Source organism: Herpailurus yagouaroundi, unplaced genomic scaffold (genome assembly GCF_014898765.1).
Source record: "Herpailurus yagouaroundi ecotype Mexico unplaced genomic scaffold, PumYag 163, whole genome shotgun sequence".
Classification (NCBI taxonomy): domain Eukaryota; kingdom Metazoa; phylum Chordata; class Mammalia; order Carnivora; family Felidae; genus Herpailurus; species Herpailurus yagouaroundi.
Genome location: NW_024412404.1, coordinates 41,735,840 through 41,762,585, shown reverse-complemented (window position 1 = coordinate 41,762,585; position 26,746 = coordinate 41,735,840). Strand labels below are relative to the sequence as shown.

The window sequence follows — 26,746 nt, the reverse complement described above, 5'->3', positions numbered from 1 at the left end:
CTGCGAGTCTTAGAGCAAACATTAAGTTTTCCCAGATTGGCCAACATTCTTGATCGCAGCTGAGACTTCCTGATACATTTTTCAAACTTCTAAAAAAGTTTCGACATACAATAAACATACATAAAAGCATCTAAGACACAAATGTAAAATAGTTGACCATATCCTTTATCATCCAAAACAGAACCCGTCTGAGAGTGAAAAAAAGGGTACTATTAATAATCAACCTAGTTTAAGGCTTAAACTGGGACAGTCCCAGACAAAGATTGTGTTCACCTTGTAAGAATTTATAATGGTAAAGCAACCATCCCCTCGTTGAGAAAGACCCTATATGTCCCTCTAGATCACACCCCTCTCTTCCACCCTACCCTTACTTTTATCGCAATCATTTCCCTTTTTAATTGCTTTTTTTTTTTTTTAATTTGGGAATTCCCAAAAGGCGAGCAAGGACAAACCCTATAACAAAACAGTATTACATTAGACCTAGTTCTAGTGGCAGTCACAATACTTTCTAGGCTGAACTCCCATCGTGCAAGTCATTTAAATGCCCTCAGCCTCGGTTTTCCCTTGTGTAAAATTAGAAAAACCAGCGTTGTGAAGGAGGTAAAAGAGTGTTATCTTCAGTAAAGAAACAACTTGGGGTATTTGGCACCGTGTATATCCACAATGAATCTTCCTCACTATCTTGAAAAAAAATCACCACTTTTAAAAGGTTGCATCAGCTTTATGGGCTCCTGTTATATATATATATATATATATTTTTTTTTTTTTTTTTTTTTGCTGTTTTTTAAAAATTAATTAATTTACTGTTTCATTTACATCCAAGTTCGTTAGCATATAGTGCAACAATGATTTCAGGAGTAGATTCCTTAATGCCCCTTACCCATGTAGCCCATCACCCCTCCAGGAACCCTCTGTTATTCTCCATATTTAAGAGTCTCTTATGTTTTGTCTCCCTCCCTGTTTTTATATTATTTTTGCTTCCCTTCCCTTATGTTCATCCTGTTACATTATTTAGAAGCAAAAATAAAAAGACCTGCTTCACAACATTTCCCTGGTTAGATCCAATTGAAAGAAATAATAAGGTTAATAAGAAAAAGAGAATAAGGACAGTTAATAAAAGATTAACCACTAAGCCTAGAAGCCCCACAAGTCCTTCTGCACTTGCTGTGCAAACCTTTCCTCCCTAGCAACTTGACATTTTTGAGGCTTTGCTTTCTAGAGGATGTTCATTTAATATTCACAAAGAAAGTTATGTGATGGAAGCTTGTTAACTCTGGGAACAGAGAATAAACAGTCCAGGCCACCTCACCTGACACAATTAGGCCCTAAGTTATATGTCAAATTACCATAAGCGGCTCCAACGCCCTGGTCCCCTCCTGCGAGCATCTCTGCAAAGCTGCACATGCCCTTCTTGGCTTTGGCTTGTAATGAATTAAATATCTAAGTCAGATTCCTAGATTAGGCCATAAATCTGCCATCGCTTGAACTATCATAGGGGGAAAACCCCCTCACTTGTAACTTTGTTGTAACTGCTAATTCCAGTCCTAAAACAGCCCACAAAGTCAGAAGCCTACAGGGGTCAGTAAGGTTGACTGGACAGGGATGAAGGCCAACAGTGTAATGGGACACTGAAGGAGAAGCCGTTACTCACTCTGGCCACGGCAACTGTGCACAAATGCACGAGTCATGATGCCAACACTTCCGATTTTTCAAGAGAAGCCAGAAATTCGTATTTTATGTAAAATCCTCTGGTTCATAAGTGGGGGCAACTAATTCAAACGATTTTAAAAGCACTGTGACCTCTCCGGAATCTAGATCCATACATCGGTTTCCAAGCCTGGAAGGGAACGTGGAGTGTACCAAGTTCAGCACCCCCTTAGTTTACAGACGGGGAACGTGACCCCCAGAGTGGACACGTGATTTTCCTATGGGCCAGTGCAGAGCCAAATGGAGAAAGAATGCCCACTCCCTGTCTCCTGCCTCACTTCTCATTCCACAAATGAGAAGAAAGTTAATGGCCGAAGCCTGGGTAAAAGTTAGCAGGCCCAAGTCTGGCTTACAGTGCGCCCGGCACGGTATCGATTTACCGTTCTACTATTTTACTCTCTCTGGCTTCTGGACAGCGTGTGTGAGGCAGTGTGCCATTATCTGAAGCATTAACGGAGTAGCATCAGGGCAGAACATTTGCGTCCCAAGTTGATTTTCCCCTCACCTGGGGTATGGCTCTGCTCCAGGAAAGGAGGGGCCAGCATGTTCCCATTGGGGGAGGGGATTGGCGCGGTCATCAGTCCAAGACAAGCAAGGCTCACTCGGCAGGAGAAGATTAAGTACAGAACTTACATTCACATAACACTCCCATTAACCTCAGGGAGCTGTGCTTGCAGGAATGACAGGGTCAGCAGTTGAAGAGAGACTGGAATGAGGCAGTAAAGCTCAAGCCATAGGTTATGAGTAGGGCTGTGTAATTCCAGCTCCATATTTGCAAAAGAGTTTGTTTTTGTTATCTAGTGAGATCTTCCTCCACTGACTCTTTGGGCAGGGTCTTCAAAAGAACCCTTGTTTAGACCCAAACCGTGCTGTGTGTGTGCAGTTGAAGAAACTTGGCAAATCACAAGTTAGGACAGGTGGCAGCGAAGTTTAGAAAATATGCTTAGCTGGTTTTGTCCGGCTGGCTCATTGAGTTCATCACATTGGATTGTTAGCCATCTGTGCTTAGGACAGTGCTTGGTACACAGTAGGTACTTAATAATATTGAATAAATGAAAGACTGGATGGATAGGTTCACATTCCTCTCCAGACTCATTTAGCAGACCTCCCAATCTAATAAGGAAAAATTAGGCACTCCTTTGCTGCTTCCTAGGTGTCATCAAAGGAAAGGCTGGGAATCAGTAAGAGAAGCAGGCTCTGCTTGCTGTCTTGGCACAAAGACATGCCCTTTTCAGCAGTGTATGGCTGGAGGGGGTGGGTGGGGCGCCCATCCTGTTTAAACTGCTGGGTTTCCTCCAGTAGGTAAGCTGAAAAGCCTCTGGAGGCTTAAATATGAATCCTCTCCCTGTGATGATGAAGGACTGAAAATACTGTATTTGATACAATAATCAATTAAGAGAAAATCTGCTCCTTAAACCCTTGAAGTCCACTATTTTTTTTTTTTTAATGTACGCTCTGTACCCAACATGGGGCTTGAACTCACGACCCCAAGATCAAGAGTTGCATGCTCTACCAACTAAGCCAGCCAGGTGTCCCATTAGTCCCATATCTTTTTATTTTAAGTTTTTACTTATTTATATTGAGAGAGAGTGTGTGCGTGCACGCACACACAGCAGGGAGAGAGAATCCCAAGCAGGCCCCGCACCCTCAGTGAAAATCCCCATGTGGGGCTCAGACTCACGAACTGTGAGATCATGACCTAAGCTGAAACTAAGAGTTGGATGCTTAACTGACTGATCCACCCAGGTGCCCCAGTCCAATACCTTTTGACAAGTGTTTGTAGCTACAGAAGAATTAGGCACCTGTTTCGGTGGCCTTGCTGTTAGTAAGCATAATGTTAAAATGTATGAAATGATTGCCAAAGGTTAACAAGTAACCTAGGTGATTACTACCTAGGTGGTAGGTAGTCACTACAATTTAAACATTTTGTTATATTTGAAAACAGTCATAATACAATGTTGGGGGGAAAGTTGCCTGCTGTCAAAAGAGCCACAGACAGCTTCCTAAACCATCCTCTGGCAGTAAAAGAAGGGCTGGTCTTCTGCTGGTCCTGACTTCATATGCTGCTAGCTCTAAACCAGTAATAATTTAGGGGTGCCTGGCTGGCTCAGTCAGTAGAGCATGTGACTCTTTTTTTTTTTTTTAAGTAATGTCTACACCCAGCGTGGGGCTCGAACTCACCATCCCGAGATCAAGAGTTGAACACTCCTCCGACTAAGCCACCCAGGTGTCCCAGAGCATGCAACTCTTGATCTTGAGGTCATGAGTTCAAGCCCCACGTTGGGCATGGAGCCTACTTAAAATAAATAAAATAAATAAACAAACTAATAATAATCTAAACTACGTGCCACCCGATCTTCAAAAAAACTTCAGGCAGATGAGGAAACAAAGGCACAGAGATGTTAAATAACTTTCTCAAGGCCAAAATGCCAAGTGGCAGAGGTGAAAGGAAAAAAACTATCAAGTTTGGCATCCAGCCTTTTTTTTTTTTTTTAGGGCTTCTTATTTTTTTATTTTTTATTTTTTAGAGAGAGAGAAAGAGTATGTATGAGCAGGGAAGGGGGTAAAGGGAAAAAGAGAGGAAAGAAAGAGAGAGAGAAACTTAAGCAGGCTTCATACTGGCATGGAACCTGACATGGGGCTTGATCCCACAACCCTGGGATCATGACCTGAGCCGAGATCAAGAGTCAAATGCTCAACCAACGGAGCCACCCAGGCACCTCAGCGTCAGGCTTTTGCTCCTAATCATTATTCCACACTGCCTCTCACTCTTAAATGAGATGTATCCTCTATGACGAGGGCCATACATTCCTAGTTGTCTATTTCACCTATCTTGAATATTTAAACAACCGTGTCTGGCATTTTTCCGAACAAAACGTGTTTAATTTGATATTATCTAATAAATATTTTTTCTAGACTCTAGGACAAATACAATTCTTACGATGTATATTTTTGTTAGAGAGTAACGTATAAAATATGTTATTCTTAGGAAAACACAATGCGAATGTCCACATTCCAGTTCAAAGTCATTCCCTCAACATCTTTTGAGAGAACTGAGAATTCAGAATGACAAATGATAGACTAAAACCTCCTCCCTCTAAATTTGGAGAAGCCTAATAAACCAAATAACCAGAAAACCCTTTCTTTTCATCCTTTTCCCCTCTAGTAGGACCATCTCGTGCTCATGGATGGTGAAGTATGCTTAATCCTAGCTATACCATTCTCACTAATGCAGTCGCTAAAGCAGGTGGTATGGTGACCGGGTAAATGCTGAACTCTAGAACCACGAAAGCACTGTTTAGAATCAAGGTCTAGAGGAATAGAGCTTAAAAGATACCATCCAGTCCTCTCCTTAGTCTGTAGTAGTATCTCAGGACCTACAGCCGAACCCATTCAGAAATCTGAGAATTTCTCCATTTTTAACAGCTCTATTGAAAGAGGGGTCTGGATGCTAGAATCCATTCCAATGTTTTACGAGGCCTAAATATTCTCATACCCTTAATAGAAAACCTCTTGGATCATGCCAGCTCCCCCCACCTCCTTGGGGTTTTTTTGCACTGAGGTCAGAGAAACTGGTTGAAATTTTCTCATTAAAATTCTTCATTGCTTGAAGGCTGTTATTAAAAAACTGATCAGTTCCTGATGACAAGGACCATGGCTTATATATGACTTGCACCTTTCTGTGTCCCCTGACAAAGTCTTCAAGTACAACTGGACTTCAAATAAATAATGTTCTTCATTTCTAATGATAAAATCATCCTCAAATACTCCTCAATCTCATTCTTTAACTATGGAAACTAGATCTAAATCTTATACTTTCCTAAAAATTTAACCAGGGCACAGTTATAAAGGGGAAAAAAGCAACCATTTTTACATCTCCTACCTCCCTTTTTGAAAATTATCACTCTTGGGGCGCCTGGGTGGCTCAGTCGGTTAAGCCTCCGACTTCAGCTCACGTCACGATCTCGCCGTCTGCAAGTTCGAGCCCTGCGTCGGGCTCTGGGCTGATGGCTCAGAGCCTGCAGCCTGCTTCCGATTCTGTGTTTCCCTCTCTCTCTGCCCCTCCCCCGTTCATGCTGTGTCTCTCTCTGTCTCAAAAATAAATAAACGTTAAAAAAAATTTTTTTAATAAATAAATAAAAACTATCACTCTTGGGGCGACTGGGTGGCTCAGTCAGTTGAGTGTCTGATTTCAGCTCAGCTCACGAACTCATGGTTTGTGGGTTCGAGCCCTGAGTTGGGCTCCGTGCTGACAGCTCAGAGCCTGAAGCCTGCTTCAGATTCTGTGTCTCCCTCTCTCTCTTTGTCCCTCCCCTGCTTGTGCTCTCTCTCTCTCTCTCAAAAATAAACTTTTTTTTGTTTAATGATCACTCTTTCCCTGATCTGGTTAGGATTTATTACCAATAGTCACCACTATCTTGTATTCTTAAGGATGAACTGAGGTCAAAGAGATTTATTATTCATTTATTTTCTTCATTCCATTGCGCAAAAAAAAAAAAAAGTGTTTGATTTAAAACACCAATTATCTCAAGAGCACTCCTACCAAATTTGATTTGGCAAATTTTTTGGCGTGATTAGCATGATGTCAGTAGGAGCTTTGTTTTATGAGCAAACACGGTAAAAGTCCAAAAGGTGCTATGCAGGTCAGAAGGAAGATGTTCTTCCTGAGACCCTCTGCCAACTGTTATTTCTGAAGCCTTTCTTGCTCATTGGCCAGGACTACAGGCTGCTTCTCAGTTCCATATCTGACCACTAAGTGGCACCAGAACTTTGAATTAGCTAAGATAGAGAAAAACTCTTTAACCAGCCTGTAGGCCATTTGCTACCAACCTTCAATTAATACCTTCTAAAAATAATCCGTTATTTTTTACCAGTGATCTAGAATATAGTGGCTTTTTGCCATTTATTCTTTCTTGTTGTCTGTGCTGTGGAAAAGAGGAGATTAAAAGACATATGTAACTCATTCCTTAGCCTCCTGCCCTCGTCTTCTGGTCAGCTGTAACTTGTGCCACAGCAACTTCCAGCAACATCAGGCGGACATCTGGACTTCGTACAGTCAGACTCTTCTGCAAGTTTGAATGGATCTGTGATTATATCCTGTCAAAAGGCAAACCAAAACGAAAGGACAAGTTAAAGGTGTTTTGAGGTACCCAAACACTAATATTTCAGTTTGACTTAGGTTGATTTAGCTAGAAGATAGATAAAATTTTATGCTTCCATGGGATCCTTGGGGTAGCAACAGTCATTCAGCTATAAAGGTGGCCGTCTCGGCCTGAAGCTTCTGATCAAGTTATTACTCCTTTCAGGGTAACCTTCATCTCAAGCTTCTTTTTTTTTTTTTTTTAATTTTTTTTAATGTTTATTTATTTTTTTGGGACAGAGAGAGACAGAGCATGAACGGGGGAGGGGCAGAGAGAGAGGGAGACACAGAATCAGAAACAGGCTCCAGGCTCTGAGCCATCAGCCCAGAGCCCAACGCGGGGCTCGAACTCACGGACCACGAGATCGTGACCTGGCTGAAGTCGGACGCTTAACCGACTGCGCCACCCAGGCGCCCCACATCTCAAGCTTCTTAAAGGTGGTCCCTATGGGACCAGGAAAGTCGCACTTGCTTAATTTTGTTTTATGGGAGTCCCATTTGTATGTGCCTTTCACCCTTCTGGAACTGAATCCTGAAATGCTGAAACTTCTTCCCTTCCCTCACTGTAATTTCCAGGAACGTGTGCGAGACAAGAAGGCAAGTCCTAGCTGCCAGGGTCACCGTTAGCAATTGTTGATGTTCAGATGTTGAGATTGCCCGACAACGGCCAGCAAGATCTCAGGGCAGAGTGAGTGGAATTTTCAGGAGACAAGATGGAAGTCTTTATTTCTGCTCTGTTTACCTCCAAATGAGATGCCTCCAACAGCAGCACCAGTGTGGCCAGAGAAAAACCAGGCACAAAGGTAGGAAATCCAGAGCATGAACAAGCCACCTCAAATAACAAGAATGCATTCATGAAACATAAATGTACACTCTTACTATTGTTCGGTGGTCACTGTGAATAGGAGACAGGACAAGAGAGGCACAGACCCTACATCCATGAAGGACAGACTTATGAGCCACTCCCTTTACTGAAGTAACTTGCTAAGGGCCTCGGCCTCCCTGGCCCTCAGTTTCCACCTTTCTAGAATGAAGAGGCCTGCCTGGATCTGGGCTCCCTACCAGGGAAGCCAGCATCCAGCAGGGGATCCCCAACCCTGGGAGAGGGCAAGCTATGTCCCTCACGTCCCTCACTCGCTGCACTGGAATTCTTGGTCAGAAGAGTTACCTCTCCTCCTTTTCCCCCTAGGGAAATGAGTTTCCACTCTTCTTCCCACCCCATAGCCTGTCTACTAATAAGAGACAGTGATATCCATATCACTTCCTAATGCATGCTCCTAGCCCTAAACGATCTCAAGACTCAAAGGAAATAAAAGGTGAGACACCTTGATAAGCAGTCCTTTCCAGAACCAGCATCCTGTGATTCTGTGAAAAGTCTAAATAGAGAGAGGTAGGACAGCATACTGGGTAAGAACGTCAGCTCTAGAATAGGGCGTGGGTTCAACTTCACCGCTTTCTAGCTATGAGACCTTGGATTAGTACATTAATCTGTCTGAGTCTGTTTCTTTGTCTGTGAAATGGGGATCCCAAGGGTTGTTGTGAGGACAAAATGACACGGTGCCCTGAACACGTTACCTGTTCAATAAAGACTAGCTCCTCTGTGTTATTCCTACATTGTCCGCGCTGTTACCACCACTGCCATTAACTGCCGCGAGACAGTCCAGAGCACAGACCCTACGTGCATCATTTGAGACACTGCGGTGTGTGTGCCGAATGTAATTCTGTTCATAGCAAAACACACTTTCCTTGCCGGGATTGAAAACGAAGAAGGAGAAGAAGAAGAAGAAAAAGAAGGAAGAGAAGGAGGAGGAGAAGAGAAGGGGGAGGGGGAGGGGGAGGAAGGGCAGGAGGAAAGAGAAGAGGAGGAAGAGGACGAAGGAAAAAGAAGAATGGCTCTCAGAAACAGTCATCACTGAGTATCCTCGGTAGGGAGCTGTGCCTTCCATTACCCTACGGCGGCAGCTGGTGGGAAGAGGCATGTCCCAGCAGCCCACGCACGGCCTGCCTGTGCTGTGCTCCCGGTTTTATCAGAAAGGTCTTCCATAAAAAAGATATGAACGTCCTCCTCCAAGAGCACAAGGTTATATTTCTAGGACGCACAGCTGTTTCATTCTTTAAATCTTCCCTCACTGTCAATTATTGCCATTTCAAAACCTTGGCAGTGATCTAAAGACTTTGGCGCATCAGCAGGCTGAAAGAAATAAGGCAGATGAGAGAGGAGACAGCTGGGATAAACCAGTTTAAGTACGTGGCACCTTCCGGTTGGTATCCGAGGTCAGGAGGCCTCCTGTCCGCCCTGTGTGCACACGAGGAGGAGGGTCAAGGAGAGCCAGGCTGGAAGAAAGGGGTCTCTGTGGAAACCATCCTGCTTAACTACATGTTTGCTTTTTGGTTTTTGTTTTTTTACAGCCCGAGTCCACTGGAAATGCTGTGGTTGGAGGAAACGCTCCCTTTACTTGTAACTGTAATCTTCTGACAGCTTTTACAGCTAGAACTCAGGAAGCCAAGTTCCAGGAGAATTAGAATGATGAAAACATTTCAAAATACATATTGATTCTCACCAGCAAGGTTTTGTTATTGGTGAGCTCCCAAGCGTTTCAAGATACCAATAACACATTTGTGAAAGATTACGTGGACTGAAAAGTCCAAAGTCAAATTTCTCTACTTTCCAAAAAGGCATCTTCTTAGAAAAACAGAAGAGTAACAATAGCAGAGTACTCAAGAATTCAATAAAGCAAACACTATAAATCACTCTCCAGCTCTAGAGGTGGCTTCTATACTTAGCTGGGGCTTGATTCATGCTGCTAATTGTGGCCAAACGAGAACAGATTAGGGTTTTTGGCTCACAGGTTCCTGCCTCTTGGGTTCAGTTAAACTTTCCCAACTACAAACTTACCATCTTGGAGAGTGATCTCTAAATAAGCTTTGCTCTTAAAGACTGCTTATAACGTGGGGCACCTGGGTGGCTCCGTCGGTTGAGCGTCCGCCTTCAGCCCAGGTCACGATCTCATGTTCATGGGTTCGATCCCCACCTGGGCTCTGTGCTGATAGCTTAGGGCCTGGAACCTGCTTCGGATTCTGTGTCTCCCTCTCCTTCTGCCCCTCCCCCACTCATTCTCTGTCTCTCATAAAATAAAACATTGAAAAAAAATTTTTTAATAAAAAAATTTTTAAAAGACTGCGTACAGTGTAACAAAAAGAGGAGAAAATGACATGAGTTACTCGTGCATCAATGTATGCTCAATGTATCCAAAATTAGTACAAAATACAAGCAAGAGAAAGTAAAATTTCATGGCAAAAGATTCAAAAATTTCTGGGCCAGGGGAGAAAGGGTCTGTGGGAGAATGATAAATCCTAGAACACAGTTCGAAGTGACCAAGAATCTTAATTAGCACAAATCTGTAACTATTTCTTGAGTCTGTATTATGTGCCAGGCATCAGGCTAACATTTTACATATATCATTCCAATTGAGCCTCACATCCTGAGGGAAAGAAGTGATTATTGCCTTCCTATTACACACGAAACTGAAGGTGTAGGGAAGTTTGGTAACATGCCCAAGATCACACATGCATGGCAGAGCCAAGGTCTGAACCTAATCTATCTGACTCCAAGGCCTGTGTCCTTACACCCCACGCTCTGCCTCTATCCTTGCATAAATATCAGTATCTTATTTCTTTGGGATTCCAACATGCAGTGCCTTGAGATGCATCACTGATAATACTCTGGTGAATGTTAGAAGTTCTATCAGCCAAAAGTGACTTGAGGGGGCTTGGGATGGTTCAGTTGGTTAAGCGTCCAACTTTGGCTCGCAGTCTGTGGGTTCGAGCCCCGCGTTGGGCTCTGTGCTGACAGCTCGGAGCCTGGAGCTTGCTTTGGATTCTGTGTCTCCCTCTCTCTCTGCCCCTCGCCGGTTCACATTCTGGCTCTCTCTCTCTCTCAAAAATAAATAAACAATAAAAAAAAAAAAAAAAGAGGGGCGCCTGGGTGGCTCAGTCGGTTGGGCGTCCGACTTCAGCTCAGGTCACGATCTCGCGGTCCGTGAGTTCGAGCCCCGCGTCAGGCTCTGGGCTGATGGCTCAGAGCCTGGAGCCTGTTTCCGATTCTGTGTCTCCCTCTCTCTCTGCCCCTCCCCCGTTCATGCTCTGTCTCTCTCTGTCTCAAAAATAAATTAAAAAACGTTAAAAAAAATTAAAAAAAAAAAGAGAGACTTGGAATCCATCACAAAGCCTGTTCTAAACAATACAATATTACAAATTAATAATTGATATAAAAAAATAATTGTGATAGCATGAATGGGGGAAAGGATTAAATATATAAAAGAGAAAGGCAAAAAGGGATGCTATTGTCTATCATAACTACCTATGTGTCTTCTTCATAGGGTAGTTGTAGAAATGACATGAGATAAATACTGATAAAATGCTTGAGAAAATGCTGTTATCAGGGGTGCCTGGTTGGCTTAGTCGGTTGAGCGTCCGACTTTGGCTCAGGTCATGATCTCACCACTCTTGAGTTTGAGCTCTGTGCTGGCAACTCAGAGCCTGCTTCAGATCCTCTGTCCCCCTCTCTCTTTGTCCCACCCCCACTTGCTCTGTCACTTTCTCTCTCTCAAAAATAAATAAAAACATTAAAAAAAAAGAAAATACTATACCAATATTTCAGATACTAGAATAATTCCAAAAATGAATCTAAAGTATTTTAGAAAATGTCATTTTAGAAAATAGTGGTATATTGGCTCAAATATACATTCAAGAAATTGAGATATGATAAAAATTAGCTTTTCAAAACAGAGGAGAATTGATTTAATAAATGGATAGGAAATTTTGAACTAGTTAATATTTGGGAAAATAGCCACACTGTACCTCAATATTTAGGCTGAAATAATCTCCAGTGGTTTAAAATTTTTAATGTGAGAAGCAAAGCCATGAAAGTACTAGAAGAATCTTCATGACTTTGGATTAAGCAGTGGATTCTTCTTAGCACTCACACCCAAAGCACAAGCAATCAAAAAAGAAAAAAAGAAAAGTTGGACTTCACCAAAATTAAAAACTTTTGTGCATCAAAGGACACTATCAAGAGAGTGAAAGGACACACACAGAATGTGAGAAAGTTTTGCAAAAATATATCTGATAAGAGTCTAGTATCCAGAAGAGATAAAGAACTCCTACAACTCTACAATAAAAAGACAACCCAATTTAAAAATGGGCAAAGGATTTGCAACAATGTGGATGGAACTAGAGTGTATTATGCTGAGTGAAATAAGTCAGTCAGAGAAGGACAAATATATCATTTCACTCATACGTGGAATTTAAGAAACAAAACAGATGAACATAAGGGAAGGGAGGTAAAAATAAGATAAAAACTGAGAGGGAGGCAAACTATGAGAGACTCTTAAATACAGAGAACAAACTGAGGGTTGCTGGCAGGGTGTTGGAGGGGGGATGGGCTAAATGGGTGATGGGCATTAAAGAGGGCACTTGTTGGCATAAGCACTGGGTGTTACAGGTAAGTGATGAATCACTAAATTCGACTCCTGAGATAATTATTACACTATATGTTAACTAATTTGGAGTTAAATTAAAAAAAAATTTTTTAATAATAAAAAATAAAAATGGGAAAAGGATTTGAATAGACATGTCCCCCGAGAAAATGCACAAATGGTCAACAAACACATGAGAGGATGCTTAGCCCCACTAGTCCTTAGGGAAATGAAAATCCAAACCACAATGAACTACCATTTCACATTGACTAGGACAACTACAACCAAAACTAAACAAGGGTGCCTGGGTGGCTCCGTCATTTAGGCGTCTCTCTCTTTATCTCAGCTGGAGTCTTGATCGTAAGGTTGTAGAGTTCAAGCCCCACATTGGACTCCACACTGAGTGTGCAGCCTACTTAAAAAACAAAAAACAACTAAACAGAAAATAACAAAGTGCTGGCAAAGATGTAGAGAAACTGGGATCCTGTACGTTGCTGGTAGGAATTTAAAATGATGTAGCCACTGTGGAAAACAGTTTCATGGGGCTTGAAAACGTTAAATGCGGAACTACCATACAACCCAACAATCCCACTACTAGGTATAGACCCAAAAGAATTAAAAACAAATACTTCAACAAGTACACAAAGCACATGTCCATTCGTGTTCACAGCAACGCTACTCATAATAGCCAAAAGCAGAGACAACCTAGTCATCTATCAACTGAATAGATACATAAAATATGTTATATCAATGCAACGAAACATGATCCAGACACAAAAAGGAATGAAGTACTGATACATGGACAAACCCTGCAAGAAGGAAACCTTAAAATTATGTTATGTTAAAGAATCTAGACACAAAAGGCCACGTACAGTATGATCCCATGAATAGAAGATGTCTACAATAGGCAAATCCAGAGAGAGAGAGCAGACTAGTTATTGCAGAAGGCTGGGAAGAGGGGAGACTGCAGAATGACTGCTGAATGGGTATAGGATTTCTTTCTGGGGTGATGAAAGTTTCCCGGAACTAGATAGTTGTCATGGCTGCACAACCTTATAAGTGTACTAAAAGTTACTAACTTGTACCCATTAGAGTGGTCAAAATAGTGAATTTTATGTTTTATGAATTTTGCCTCAAAATTTCTCCAGTACTAAAAGAAAATATAGGTGGGGTCCCCGGCTGTCTTAGTTGGTAGAGCACGAGACTCTTGATCTTGAGGTTGTAAGTTCGAGCCCCACATTAAGTGTGGAGATGACTGAAAAAGAAAATCTTGAAAACATAAAATTTTTAAAAATTAAACACTAAAATGAAAATGAAGAGGGGCGCCTGGGTGGCGCAGTCGGTTAAGCGTCCGACTTCAGCCAGGTCACGATCTCGCGGTCCGTGAGTTCAAGCCCCGCGTCAGGCTCTGGGCTGATGGCTCAGAGCCTGGAGCCTGTTTCCGATTCTGTGTCTCCCTCTCTCTCTGCCCCTCCCCTGTTCATGCTCTGTCTCTCTCTGTCCCAAAAATAAATAAATGTTGAAAAAAAAATTTTTTTTAGAAAATGAAAAGAAGAAAAGAATGGGGTGTCTGGGTGGCTCAGTCAGTTGAGCGTCCCACTCGGTTTCGGCTCGGATCATGATTTTGCAGTTTGATGAGTTTAAGCCCCGCATCAGGCTCTGCACTGGCAATGGGGAGACTGCTTGGGATTCTGTCTCTGTCCCTCTCTCTTTGCCCATTCTCCATTCACGCTGTCTCTGTCTCTCTCAAAATAAATAAACTTTAAAAAAAATAAAAGACAATATAGGTAAATTTATAATATTCACATGGAGGTCTTTGTAAGCATAACATAAGAGACAGAAATCATAAGGCAAATGAGTACATAAAAATTGAAAATGCCAGGTGCCTGGGTGGCTCAGTTGGCTCAGCATCTGACTTAGGCTCAGGTCATGATCTCACCATTCATGAGTTTGAGCCTCACATCGGGCTCTGTACTGACAGCGTGAACCCTGCTTGGGATTGTCTCTCTCTCCCTCTCTCCCTGCTCTTTCCCTGCTCATGCTCTATTCTCAAAATAAATAAAACTTAAAAAAAATTGAAAATGTCTGTTCAGGAAAAATAAGCACATAAAAAGATAAATGGCATGCTGAGAAAAAGTATTTCCAGCATATAATAGATGGTCTGTTACAGAACAGTAAGAAAAGGCAAATACCACTCTAATAGCAGATGGTTCAAGGAATTACAGAGGAAGTTCACAACGGATGAAACATAACTGGCCAGTAAATATACCAGAAGGTTCAATATATGCAAAATAAAACAACAAATTATTTTTTGCCCATCAGACAAGCAAAGATTAAAAAAAATAATACCTAACATTAGTAAGAGGGCAGGGAAAAGGTATTCTCATGCATTGGAGGTAGGCATGTAGACGGGTACAGTCTTTCTGTAGGGCATTTTGACGATCTCATGAAGACTTACAAATATTTGAATATTTGAATAATATTTTCCAAGGTAGCTCTTAATCTTTTTTTGTATCTGGACTCCTTTGAGAATCTGATGATAAAGTAATAGACCCTTTCTTGAGAAAAATACACATACATGCCTATAATTTTAAGGGGTTCATGGATGCCCTCAAGTCCATTCATGGGGCACTGGGTTAAGAGTCTCTGACTTACTGTCTGGATTGGAAAAATAAAGTTATGAAATTAATTCAAATCATTTTGTAGATACAAATATGCTAGAAATGATTTATAGTGACCAACTAAGGGGCACCTGCGTGGCTAGTCGGTTAAGCATCCGACTTTGGCTCAGGTCATGATCTCACCGTTCGTGGGTTCAAGCCCCGCATCAGGCTCTGTGCTGACAGCTCAGAGCCTGGAGCCTGCTTGGGATTCTGTGTCTCCCTCTCTCTCTCTCTGACCCTCCCCCACTCGTGCTTTGTCTCTCTGTCTCTGTCTCTGTCTCTGTCTCTCTCTCTCTCTCTCTCTCTCAAAAATAAATAAACATTATAGTGGCCAACTAAAAGAATAATGATTTGTTTCTTGTTTCAGTAGCCTGTGGCAAGCATAATGTTTTTTTTAATTGTTCCGTTTGAGGGTAGGGATCTCAAGTCAAACAAACCTTTGATTCTAATGCAGAACACCCTCTACATATTGACAGCTTCTCTCCAATTGGTCTGATCAGAAAATCTTGGGCAAATCGTGAATTCTTCAGGATAGCTGCTGTTTCTTCATCCACTTCAACAATTTCACCCTCCTGAAGGGTAGCAGAAAAAAAAACGCATTTTTTTTTTTAACGTTTATTTATTTTTGAGACAGAGAGAGACAGAGCATGAACGGGGGAGGGTCCAAGAGAGAGGGAGACAAAGAACCTGAAACAGGCTCCAGGCTCTGAGAGGTCAGCACAGAGCCCGACGTGGTGCTCGGACTCACAGACTGTGAGATCGTGACCTGAGCCGAAGTCGTACGCTCAACCAACTGAGCCACCCAGGCGCCCCAAAAAACGCATATTAAGATATGCCACTTTAATCTCAATAAAAGAAAAAATACGCAAACGTTTTACTAAGGAGTGGCCTTTTAGGATGAAATACTATACCTTATAATATGATTTTCTCTTATGTTCAGACCCTGCTGCGAGTTTCCTGCTTATTTCAAAATGGAACTGACCAGTGTCATAATCAGTTTTTGTTTGGTGGCAAAGCAAAAAAAAAAAAAAAAAAAAAAAAACACACATTGCTCCAGTTGCCAGTCTCTCCAGAGACAGATGTAGAAAACCACTCTTATCCGAGCTTCACCTTATTCATCATTAAAATAAAGTTTTAAATTAAAAAATAGTCCTTAACGTGTTTTTCTGTGCGTCCGAGGGCGCCCGGGAGGTGTATAAAGGGCTCATGCCTTGGGAACCAGGAGATTCTGGGTTACCTAACCCTTCCCTTCAGATAAACTCTGCTTTTACCCCTTCATATACTGGGGTTATATAAAGCAATGTCTGATGCATGGTTAACTATTGGTGTTTTAAAGAAGATTTAGCTTTAAAAAATAATTCTGCTATTAAAACTCTTTTTTTTTTTTTTTTTGAGAGGCACTGTATCAGAGTGATGAGTTCAAAGGTCCTTCCCACTTTGATTCTGTGGCTCTAAGGAGCAGGCAGTACATTAAGGCACAGTGGATCGGTGAGAAAGCATTGGTGAGAAAGTACCAGGGGGTAATTAAGAAATCTTTTTGGACCAAAAAAAAAAAAAAAAATAGAGGTAGAAAACAGTAAACCCTTCTACCTTTGGAATGAATAATAACTATCTTGTCTTTACTGAGTTTTAAGATTCTATTTTTTTTAAGTAATCTCTACACCTAACATGGGGATCAACTTATAACCCCAAGATCAAGAATCGCACACTCTACTGACTAAGCCAGCCAGGCACACCTATATTATTGTTACTCTCACAGAAATTCTACACAGTAGGTATTATTACCACCACTCTTCCAGTGGAGCCAACTATATCTCAAAGAAGGACTTATTCAAGTTTACCCAAGTAATAAATAATAGAGCCAGAATTTGAACCCAGGTATCTGATTCCAAAGCCTATACTTTTCCATTTTGAGGGAATAAAGCCTATCCTGCAAAGAGTAGTATTTTTTTAATGTTTTTTTTAATTTTTTTAATGTTTTATTTATTTTTGAGACAGGGAGAGACAGAGCATGAACAGGGGAGGGTCAGAGAGAGGGAGACACAGAATCCGAAGTAGGCTCCAGGCTCCGAGCTGTCAGCACAGAGCCTGACGCGGGGCTCGAACCCACGGACCGAGAGATCATGACCTGAGCCGAAGTCAGACGCTCAACCAACTGAGCCACCCAGGCGCCCCCAAAGAGTAGTATTAATATCAACATGTTGTCATTAAATACTAACAGTTCCTTGATTCAAGATACAAGTGAACAACTGAAATATTGTTGCACTATTGTGCAACTCCTATTCTTTTCCATCCTTCTCTCTATAATTGTCCATCCTTTTCCATTGTTTCTCTATAATTCCATTAATCTGATGTCTGAAGGATGCTTCCCATCCTTCCCATCCCTTTCCCATTTAAGAAAAGACTTTTCTTAGGTGTGATAGCAATACTGTGGTTATATAGGAGAATATTTTATTCTTAGGAGATGCATGCTGAAATATTTTAGGGTAAAATGTCACAATGTCTGCAGCTTACTTTGTTTTTTAAAGTTTATTTATTTGGAGAGAGAGAGAGAGAGAGAGAGAGAGAGAGAGAGAGACAGAGAGAGAATGAATTCCAAGCAGGCTCTGGCTGTCAGTGTGGAGCCCGATGCAGGGCTTGATCCCACCACAGTGAGACCATGACCTGAGCTGAAATTATGAGTTAGATGCTTAACTGACAAACCATCCAGGCGCCTCTGCAACTTACTTTTAATGGTTCAGTGAAAGCATACACACACACACACACACACACACACACACACACACACACATACACACACACACACACCCAATACCAGAAAACTGAGAAGCAATGCAAAGTTAAGAAAAGTACCTGGATTCCCAAGGCACCTGGGTTCAGCGTCCGATGCTTGACTTTGGCTGAGGTCATGATCTCACAGCTTCTTGGATTCGAGCCCCACATTGGGCTCTGTGCTGGCAGCGCAGAGCCTGCTTGGGATTCTCTCTCTCCCTCCCTAGCTGCCCTTCCCCCAATGTACTGTCTCTGTCTTTCTCAAAATAAATAAATAAACTAAAAAAAATTTTTTTTAATAAAAAAAAGAAAGAAAAAGTACCTGGATCAAGGGTAAGAGTAGAAAGAATACCCAAAGTACAAAAAATTTTATTTACCTTAAATGTGAAATTTGCATCAAATATTAGTTCTTTTTCGTGTCCTGTGATTCCTCCATTGTAAATAACTTGGCATCTTTCGGCTGGTCCTGTCTTAGGGAGTTTGAAGAGGCGAAATGTTGCAGAAACAAAACGACAGTCACCTGAAACAGAATTTACCCATGATTCAGCTCCAGCACCCAAATGGCTATTGGTTTGCTTAGCAGATGAAGAGCATATATATTATCAAGGCGATTTTCTTCTTTGCATGCCATGAGTTATCTTTCTGGCGAGTTCACTTTATTTACTGAATAACTTCGAAGTGCTTTATACCAAACTTTGGAGGTTGCTGTTAAGCAGAAGACAAGATGGAGGTTTCCAGATGATCCAAAGTCTATCTCAATGGGGCTCACTCACTACACACTTCCTAATCACCACATCTGAACCATTTAGGGAGCAGTTTTAACGTCCCCTCCCCCCCCCACCCCCGCTCTTTCTTACCGATCACTCTTTCTAGTTCCTCGTTTTGAACTGTAATGAGGTTGGCACTGACCAAACGTGGGCAGCAGAAACCAATTTTCTGGGCAAGGATGGCAAGGTCCTTCCAGTACAAAGCACCACCCAGGCACTCACCTAAAAACAAAGAAAAATCACATACCAACCCAAACAACTAGGTGTTCAGGAAATTACTCTTCTGTCAAACTGATGAGGATATGGTGCTTGTTAAAACATAGGGCCTAGAAATAGAAGAAGGTCCTGAGTGTCCCCCCAAGATCTTAAAGTCACAATCAAAATCGAATATACTAGCTAATGGCCTCTGGTAACCATTCTTCAAGACAGTCACTAATGGGCTAGTTCCACCCAGCTGCAATCCTATTTTGGGATTGAGTAGGTCACAATCTGAAAAGCACTATCTATGTGAGGAAAAAACATATAAGAGATAATTTACAAAATTGCCTTTTAGCTCCAGATTATCATAATGATCTGCTACTAGAACAATAACTACTACTAATATTCATACTAATTTTTAAATTTATTACATCAACAAATCAGAAACAATCCAAGTGATTACCCATAGAGAAATGGTCAAATAAAGTACGGTACAGCTATATACTACAGTTGTATAATACAAACATTTAAAATGCATTTTTAAAAATCTTAGGCTTAGGAAACATGCTAAATAAAATTATAATACTAAATTCTATATACAGCATGTTCCCAATTTTATTTTATTACACACACACACACATACACACACACACACACATACACACACACAAACACACATCCTAAAAGGATGTATACTAAAATGTTAAAGAGGTTATTACTAAGTTACATGATAAGTAGTATTTTTTTCCTTTTTCTTTTTGTGTTTTCCAAAGTTTTAACAAGATTCACTTATTACTGTATGACAAGAAAAAAGTTAACGTAATTTATTTTTTTAAGTTTATCTGTTTCGAGAGAGAGAGAGTCGAGGGGAGGCGCAGAGAGAGAGAAGGGGACAGAGGATCCAAAGTGGGCTCTGTGCTGACAGCAGCGAGCCCGATGTGGGGCTTGAACTCACAACCCTGGAGCTCAAGAGTCTAAGGCTCTACCGACTGAGCCAGCCAGGCTCTCCTAAAAGCAAGAACTTTTGATTTCATAGTCCGATTGACCACACACATGCCTTCATCTCCTTCAACTTCCAGAGACTCTGTAAAAATGACAGTGAGGAAATAAACACAATAACGATGCGGACAGAAGGCGATTGAGGGGGCTTCGGTTCCAGAACGGTTGCCCTCATTTCCATGCTACAGTTTTGAAAGTCCTTTTCATATCCACTATCTCATTTAATCTTCATAACAGCCCAATAAGGCAGATTATATTATTATCTACATTTTACAATTTGGAAAACAATGACTCCAAGAGACTAATTAAATTGTCCAAGGTCATACCACTCTGGAATGGCAGAAGTGGAAGAAAACATAAGCCTAATCCCACGTGTTCCCATGTCACAAAGCCTCATCCTGGATATTAGCAGACCGGAGCTCTGTACCTGAACAAGTATCTGCCGTAAAACAAAACAAAGCAACACCTACCCCACAAAACTCGGCGTGTCCTGATTTCTTCTGGCAATTCAAGGCTAGCATAGACGTCACTGAAATACAGCTCCCCTCCATGCTGAACCAGCAGTATTAGTCCAAACAAGGTTAAAGATGACATTAGTCCCAGATAGCAAAGAAAGGAATGAGGAGATAAAATCAATTTTAAAAACCAACAGAACTAACAAATCACAGCTGCCTCCCTGGTCACAAGCAGTAACCGCATGCCAAGATTTTTTTCCAGCGCCCTACCCATCAGGTAATAAAATGACTTTCCAAGAGTGTTTCTCTCCTAAATAAAGAGACTCAAGTTACTTAGAATTTTTGCCAGTCTGAACCAAACGCAGTCCCAAGTAGGTGTATAACTAGTGGAAATAAATGGTATTCCTAAATTCTTCTAAAAATTATATAACTTTTGTGATGTAATAATACACTATATTTTTTTAAATTTCTTTCGTGTTTTTAAATGTTTGTTGATTTTTGAGAGAGAGAGAGAGAGAGCACGTGAGTGGGGGAGGAACAGAGAGAGAGGGAGACACAGAATCCGAAGCAGGCTTCAGGCTCTGAACTGTCAGCACAGAGCCCGATGCGGGGCTGGAACTCATGGACCGCAAGGTCATGACCGAGCTGAAGTCGGCCGCTGACTGAGCCACCCAGGTGCCCCAATAATACACTATATTTTTAAAATATTGTCCTTAAAATCTCAGACATATGAGTGATCAGGAATTTTAAGATTGTATTTAGCTAATCTCAAGGGCTTAGAGTCTAGATTGAACAGTAATGTCTCCACCTTTTAGAAGTACATCTTGGTGAAGATAGTAAGCTGGTCTATAAGGTGGTATGTCAATTAAGACATTATTAAATTATTTTTACATAGATATTCTTGTTTGATCTCTCCAACAGCCCTAGAACCCCCAAATCTCAGAATCTCGTATCTTCTATCATGAAGATACACGTCTCATGATATATATGGAAGGTATGGAGCTCCAGCAAGTTCTCCTTTTAGAAAACAGTTAATTTAAAAGTTCTACCTTCTTTCACTTCCTGAAGATCTAGAATCCTGACAGAGACAAAATAAGCAGCCGTGAGAAACACTATACAAGCTAGAAGAATATATTCATAGCAGCCTTTAGTAGTCAGTCCCAAAGTTCCTGCAGGTTCTACAGATGCCATTCCAGGAGCACGTACAGCAGAGAACAGGAGGAGAGACAGCAATAAGGCAAATATTTTAACATGTTCAATGACTACCACGACTCTCAGATTTATGACCATTTACAATGTGAGAGGAAAAAGAATCCATGTTTAGGGTATTCTTGTCACACCCCTTTGGCCATCCCTTTTTGCAAAATTTTTTAATATTTTATTTATTTTTGAGAAAGAGAAAGAGAGAGGCAGAGGCAGAGGGAGACCCAGAATATGAAGCAGGCTCCAGGCTCTGAGCTGTCAGCACAGAGCCCAATGCGGGGCTCGAACTCACGAACCGTGAGATCATGACCTGAGCCGAAGTCGGACGCTTAACCAACTGACCCACCCCAGGCGCCCCCCCCTTTTTGATTTAGGGAATCAATTACAAGAGTTTGAGCTCTCAGCTCAATGGAGCAAGAATAGGACAGGCCCCACTGCTCTTACTGGCACGTAAAGCCCACTTGTCCCGGCCTTCCCTCACCTTCAGCACTCGGTGAACCTCCTGTAGCACTTGCTGCTTATCAGGCACAAGGTTAATGACACAATTTGATCTAAAAAAGAACAGATGGACTGTCAGGCAAATTTGCACACTACCCAGAGCTCTTCAAATCCTTCAGTCCCTGAAGATGTCTTTCATTGTTTTCTCAAAGCTACCTCATTCTTCCTGCCTCCCTCCTCTCTTCCCCACACTCAACTTTGCCCCCCAGGTTAAAGGAGATAGACAGTGTTTAAAAGCACAGTAAATTGTTAGCAAACTTGAGTGTGCAGGAAAAGAAGGCAGGCGCGCTGATTTGTTTCTGCCCTCGTGGTCACCTTGCAACAGCACGAAACCTGGGACCAGACGCCTGCTGCACAATGTGTTCCTTACGCCACGTGGAAATAGGCGAAATTCCTCAAAAGCAGCTTGGTCAGGCGTGTCACGTGGGCATGATTTGACAAAACCTCAAAGGAAAAGGGGAAATGCAGATCCCTACACCTTGGTGTGACGATAATACTAAAGGTAACGGGTCAGTGTGTATTGTATGAGCAGACTCAGTGGTCCTGCTGGTCTTTTGGGCTCATTGGGTTCACGGTTAAGTTTAAAATCAGTTCTCTCCTGGGCTAGTGTGTTCTGAGGCCAGTGGACCACAAGCGCCTGAGGGCAGCTCCCTCTCTTTGTGAAGTCAGGCTACGTTTAGTTTAACACCTTAAATGAGAGAAGTTCAGCAAAAGGTGGCGACATTTGTGTTCAGTAGGAAATGAGCTATAGTCACAAAAGCTATAGTTATGTAGAGACCCACATAACAATATCATAACTCTCATTCTTGATTCCAGTCTCCTCCAACTTCTCTATGTAGCCACGATGAAAAGTCACGTTGGGGGTCTGGAAGCCATATTTTTCCATGTGATATTCAATATACTTTTTAGCCACTTCTACCTAATAAAACAAAACCCAAAAAAGCATATGTGAATTTGATAATCATTTTTTTTTAATATACTACTTTTTTATTATAAGTTTCCTGCTACTCATGGAATATACTTACCCGAGACTATTTTGGGGAAATGTTCAATACTTCTCTGGGCATGTAGTATATATTACAGCCTGGGATAACTCAAGAGAGCACAAACTCCCTGCTCAATACATGGATTTTTCTTTCATTCAGTAGGTTCCACACCCAACATGGGGCTTGAACTCATGGCCCTGAGATCAAGAGTCACATGCTTCACCAACTGAGCCAGCCAGGCACTGAACGAACTCTTCACTCAATAACAAAATCTTTCAAGATAGATAGTAGAAGGAAGGGAAAAATCGGACTCTGTTGGGTCATCAGGAAATACATGGATCAGGTCAAACCCCTGACTCTGTTCTCCCAGAAGAGCCCCTAATTGTCAAAGTTCTCAGCTTTCGGGGCAGGAGGCATACTGGCACAAATGAGCATCGCATTTAGCAGCCTTCTTAGATTATCCTTGAAGAGCCGCAACGGAAACAGCTTTATCTCTAAAAGAATGCCTGTGAGAAGTTTTTCCTCCTTGTCCTCCAAACCACTGCCTCACCTGACTCTCTGTCATGTCTATTCCAGTGACATGTCCCATCTCCCCAACCAGCTGACTAAGCGCATAGCAATCTCGGCCACTTCCACTGCCCAGGTCCAAAATCCAGCAGTTTTCCAGATGCTCGGGGATGACCAGACCACAGCCATAATACCTGGGAAACAGAAACTACATACAGATCCCCCCCACGTCCTTCTGACCTCCGTCCTTCCTTTCTGTCCCTCCTTCATCATTCACCGGATTTCTATTTAGGTGTTTAGTTTCCCCCATTAAACCGGAAGCTCTGTGGACACTGGGACTCTCTCTGCTTTGTTTACCATTATATTGTCGGGCGCCGTACCAGGTACAAGACAAGACAAGGCATGTACCAGATACATGGCAAGACAAATAAGCCATTTACAGTAACTGTGGAATAAAAACATTTAGTTAGGCATTCACTGAACATTTACTACAGGTCCAGAACTGGGCTAGGCACGGAGAAGAAATGTAACACAAGATTTCTGTCCCCTAGGGGTATTTAACTGGGGAGGTAAAACATGAGCACAGAAAACATTTCCCATGATTTATTGACAAATGGAGTGGCACAGGCAGTAAGTGCTCTAGTGGTTTAGGGAAGACAGGGCTCAAGGATTGGAGAAAGCTTCACAAAGTAGGTAGGACATCAGTGAAGTGTTGGAAGGGCAGGATTCGGAAAGGAGAAAGGGGAAGGAAGGCATTCCAGATCAACAACGGCATGCGGGGCAGGAGGAAGGGAAAGTTCTGGCTACAGTAGTGTCCTGCATCAGAGGGATGGGGTTGGTTAGGAAGGGAGGGCCAAACCTGACAGCCTTGAATGTCAGGTCCAACGTGTATAAATGTATCCTGAGTAAAGGTGGGTGGGAGTGAAGGGGGCGGGTCATTGGAATTTCTTAAACAGAGCTGGTAAGATGATCAGTGCTGTACTTTACCAGTTTTATGATAGACAAGGCAAACTGGATGGATTGGAGGAAACGGATCAATTCCCTAGGGACCGTATCAACTCTCTTTTGAAAAAGCTGCTGTCTAAAGTCTTTAGCGGGCGGGGGCAGCCCAGGGCACTCTACCTCAGGGCTACTTCTTCATGTACGTTATTCAAGGCTTCCCGGATGTGCTTGGGGACCGGCCTGGCTGCCGTGACACAGGCATTGGTCTGGAGGTCCGCTGATTTCTTCAGCACCTGCCCATAGTAGGTCTGACCAGGGGGCAAGGGCGGGTGGGGGTGGGGAGAGAGAAGAGCCGGAGCTGGTGAGCGCAGGGTAACGGCTCCCATGCCCACCACCCCATCTCCACACATTCAGGCCTGGCTAGGCTTGCTCCCTGCAAAGCTCTAAGCTCAGACTCTGCCCTGCACCCTCCCCTCGCCCCTCCCTGATCCTGGGGTTGGAGGGGGGAGGGGAGGGCAAGGGCGCAGGCCGGGCTGGGCTTCCAAAGGCCTAGTGCTCCCACTCAGCCGAGGCTCCTTCTTGGCCATTACAGGTCCTTCTTGCTGGCACCTGCACGTCCTTCCGGATCTCAGCGTCTCGAGGGGCGGCCACTGACAGAAACGGGGGGGGGGGGGGGGGCGGGGCGGGGGGCGGGCGGGAAGGAAGCTGAAAGGTGAAGGTGCTGAGCACCTGCAAGGGGAAAGGGGCACGCTAAGATAGAGGGGTGGTTAAGGGGCACGCTGGCGGGGGGTGATTGGCGGGGGGTAGTGATTCAGGGGCACGGGGGCACGGGGAGGCGAAGGGCAGCACACTCACTGTCTCCTCGGCTTCTGGACTCTGGGACTTGGGTTTCCGGCAACTAGCTCCCCGGGCCCAAGGCTCCTGAGGCCCCGCCCCCGCGACAGGCAGGCCTGACCTCCCGCGGGGCGGGCTTCCCGAGCTGGAGCAGGTAGGTGGTACCAGCCCGCCCACCCCGTGAGGCAGGAACCTGCCGCCGCTTCCAGCAGCTTCCAGCACAGGCTGACCGCCCGACCTCACCTCGCGTTCTGGCCCTTCTGGGCCCAGTTAGTCTTTCCAACCGGAAAGAGGAGATTGCTATTAACTAGTATCTTCCTTTATTGCTCCGCTGTGATTTTCGTGTTGTAAACCTCCTATGCGGACTTAAATGAACACCCATATGATTTTTGCCCCTGTGGGGAATGGAAATCACCTATTCTCAATCTTTTTTTTTTAACTGAAGTCTAGTTGACGTACAATGTTATGATGTAAGTTTCAGGTGTACAATTTAGTGATCCCACAATTCCCCAAGTTACACACTACTCACCACAAGCGTAGCCAACATCTGTCACCAGTTATTAAAATACTATTGACTGTTTGCCCTATCCTGTACTTTTCATCCCCATGGCTTACTCATTCTACAGCTGTAAAATGTTTGTACCTCTTAATCCCCTTCACCTATTTTGCCCATTTTTTTTTTTAGATCCTACATATAAAAGGATTATATGGTATTTATCTTACTCTGCCTGACTTATTTCACTTGGCATAATACCCCCTGGGTCCCCATCATGTTGTTGCAAATAGCAAGATCTCATTCCGTTTTATGGTTGCATACTTCATTATATATACATACACACGTATATACGTATATATACACATATACATGCGTGTCTATCTTTTCTTCATCCATTCATTGATGGACCTTAGATTGCTTCCATACTTTGGCTATTATACATAATGCTTCAGTAAACATAGGGGTACACGCGTCTTCTCAAAAATTAGTTTTCATTTCCTTTGGGTAAATACCCAGCAGTGGCATTACTAGATTACATGGTATTTCTATTTTTAATTTTTTGAGGAACTCCCATACTATTTTCCACAGTGGCTGCACCAATTTACATTCCCACCAACATTGCATGAGGGTTTCCTTCTCTCCACATCCTTGCCCGCACTTGTCATTTCTTGTTCTTTTGATATTAGTCATTCTGACTGGTGTGATAGTGTCTCCTTGTGTTGGTTTTTTTATGTATATGTTTTTTAATGTTTATTTGTTCTTGAGCGATAGAGATGGTGTGAGCAGGGGAGGGACAGAGAGAGAGGGGGAGACACAGAATCCAAAGCAGGTTCCAGGCTCTGAGCTGTCAGCACAGAGCCTCATGCAGGGCTTGAACCCACAAGCCACGAGATCATGACCTGAGTCGAAGTCAGATGCTTAACTGACTGAGCCACCCAGGTGCCCCTCATTTTGGTTTTGATTTGCATTTCCCTAATGACGCCTGAGGATGAGCACCTTTTCATGTGTCTGTTGGCCATCTGTATGCTTTCTTTGGAGAAACGTCTGTTCAGGTACTCTACCCATTTTTTACACAGATTATTCTCAATCTATTTTGAAAGTC

General features: G+C 42.7%; 1 protein-coding gene and 1 non-coding gene across 3 annotated transcripts; both read right to left on the bottom strand.

The window, feature by feature from the left end:
* Window positions 1-6,398: 6,398 nt before the first annotated feature.
* AS3MT (arsenite methyltransferase) lies at window positions 6,399-25,256 on the bottom strand. Of its 2 annotated transcripts, XM_040486313.1 has the most exons (11): window positions 25,170-25,256; window positions 24,924-24,964; window positions 24,495-24,622; window positions 23,416-23,566; window positions 22,662-22,798; window positions 21,863-21,932; window positions 20,194-20,275; window positions 18,617-18,748; window positions 18,137-18,279; window positions 15,425-15,559; window positions 6,399-6,804 (listed from the first exon to the last, which is right to left on the bottom strand). In XM_040486313.1, coding segments are annotated over exons 1-11 (1,125 nt in total). In that variant the 5' UTR covers window positions 25,171-25,256; the 3' UTR covers window positions 6,399-6,699. The 2 variants fall into 2 exon arrangements, with proteins under 2 accessions (XP_040342247.1, XP_040342246.1); XM_040486312.1 differs by having other exon boundaries at window positions 24,495-24,964; window positions 25,170-25,249.
* On the bottom strand, window positions 17,073-17,157 carry TRNAR-UCG (transfer RNA arginine (anticodon UCG)). Its single transcript has one exon. It is a non-coding gene; the product is annotated as a tRNA-Arg (tRNA).
* Window positions 25,257-26,746: the final 1,490 nt, after the last annotated feature.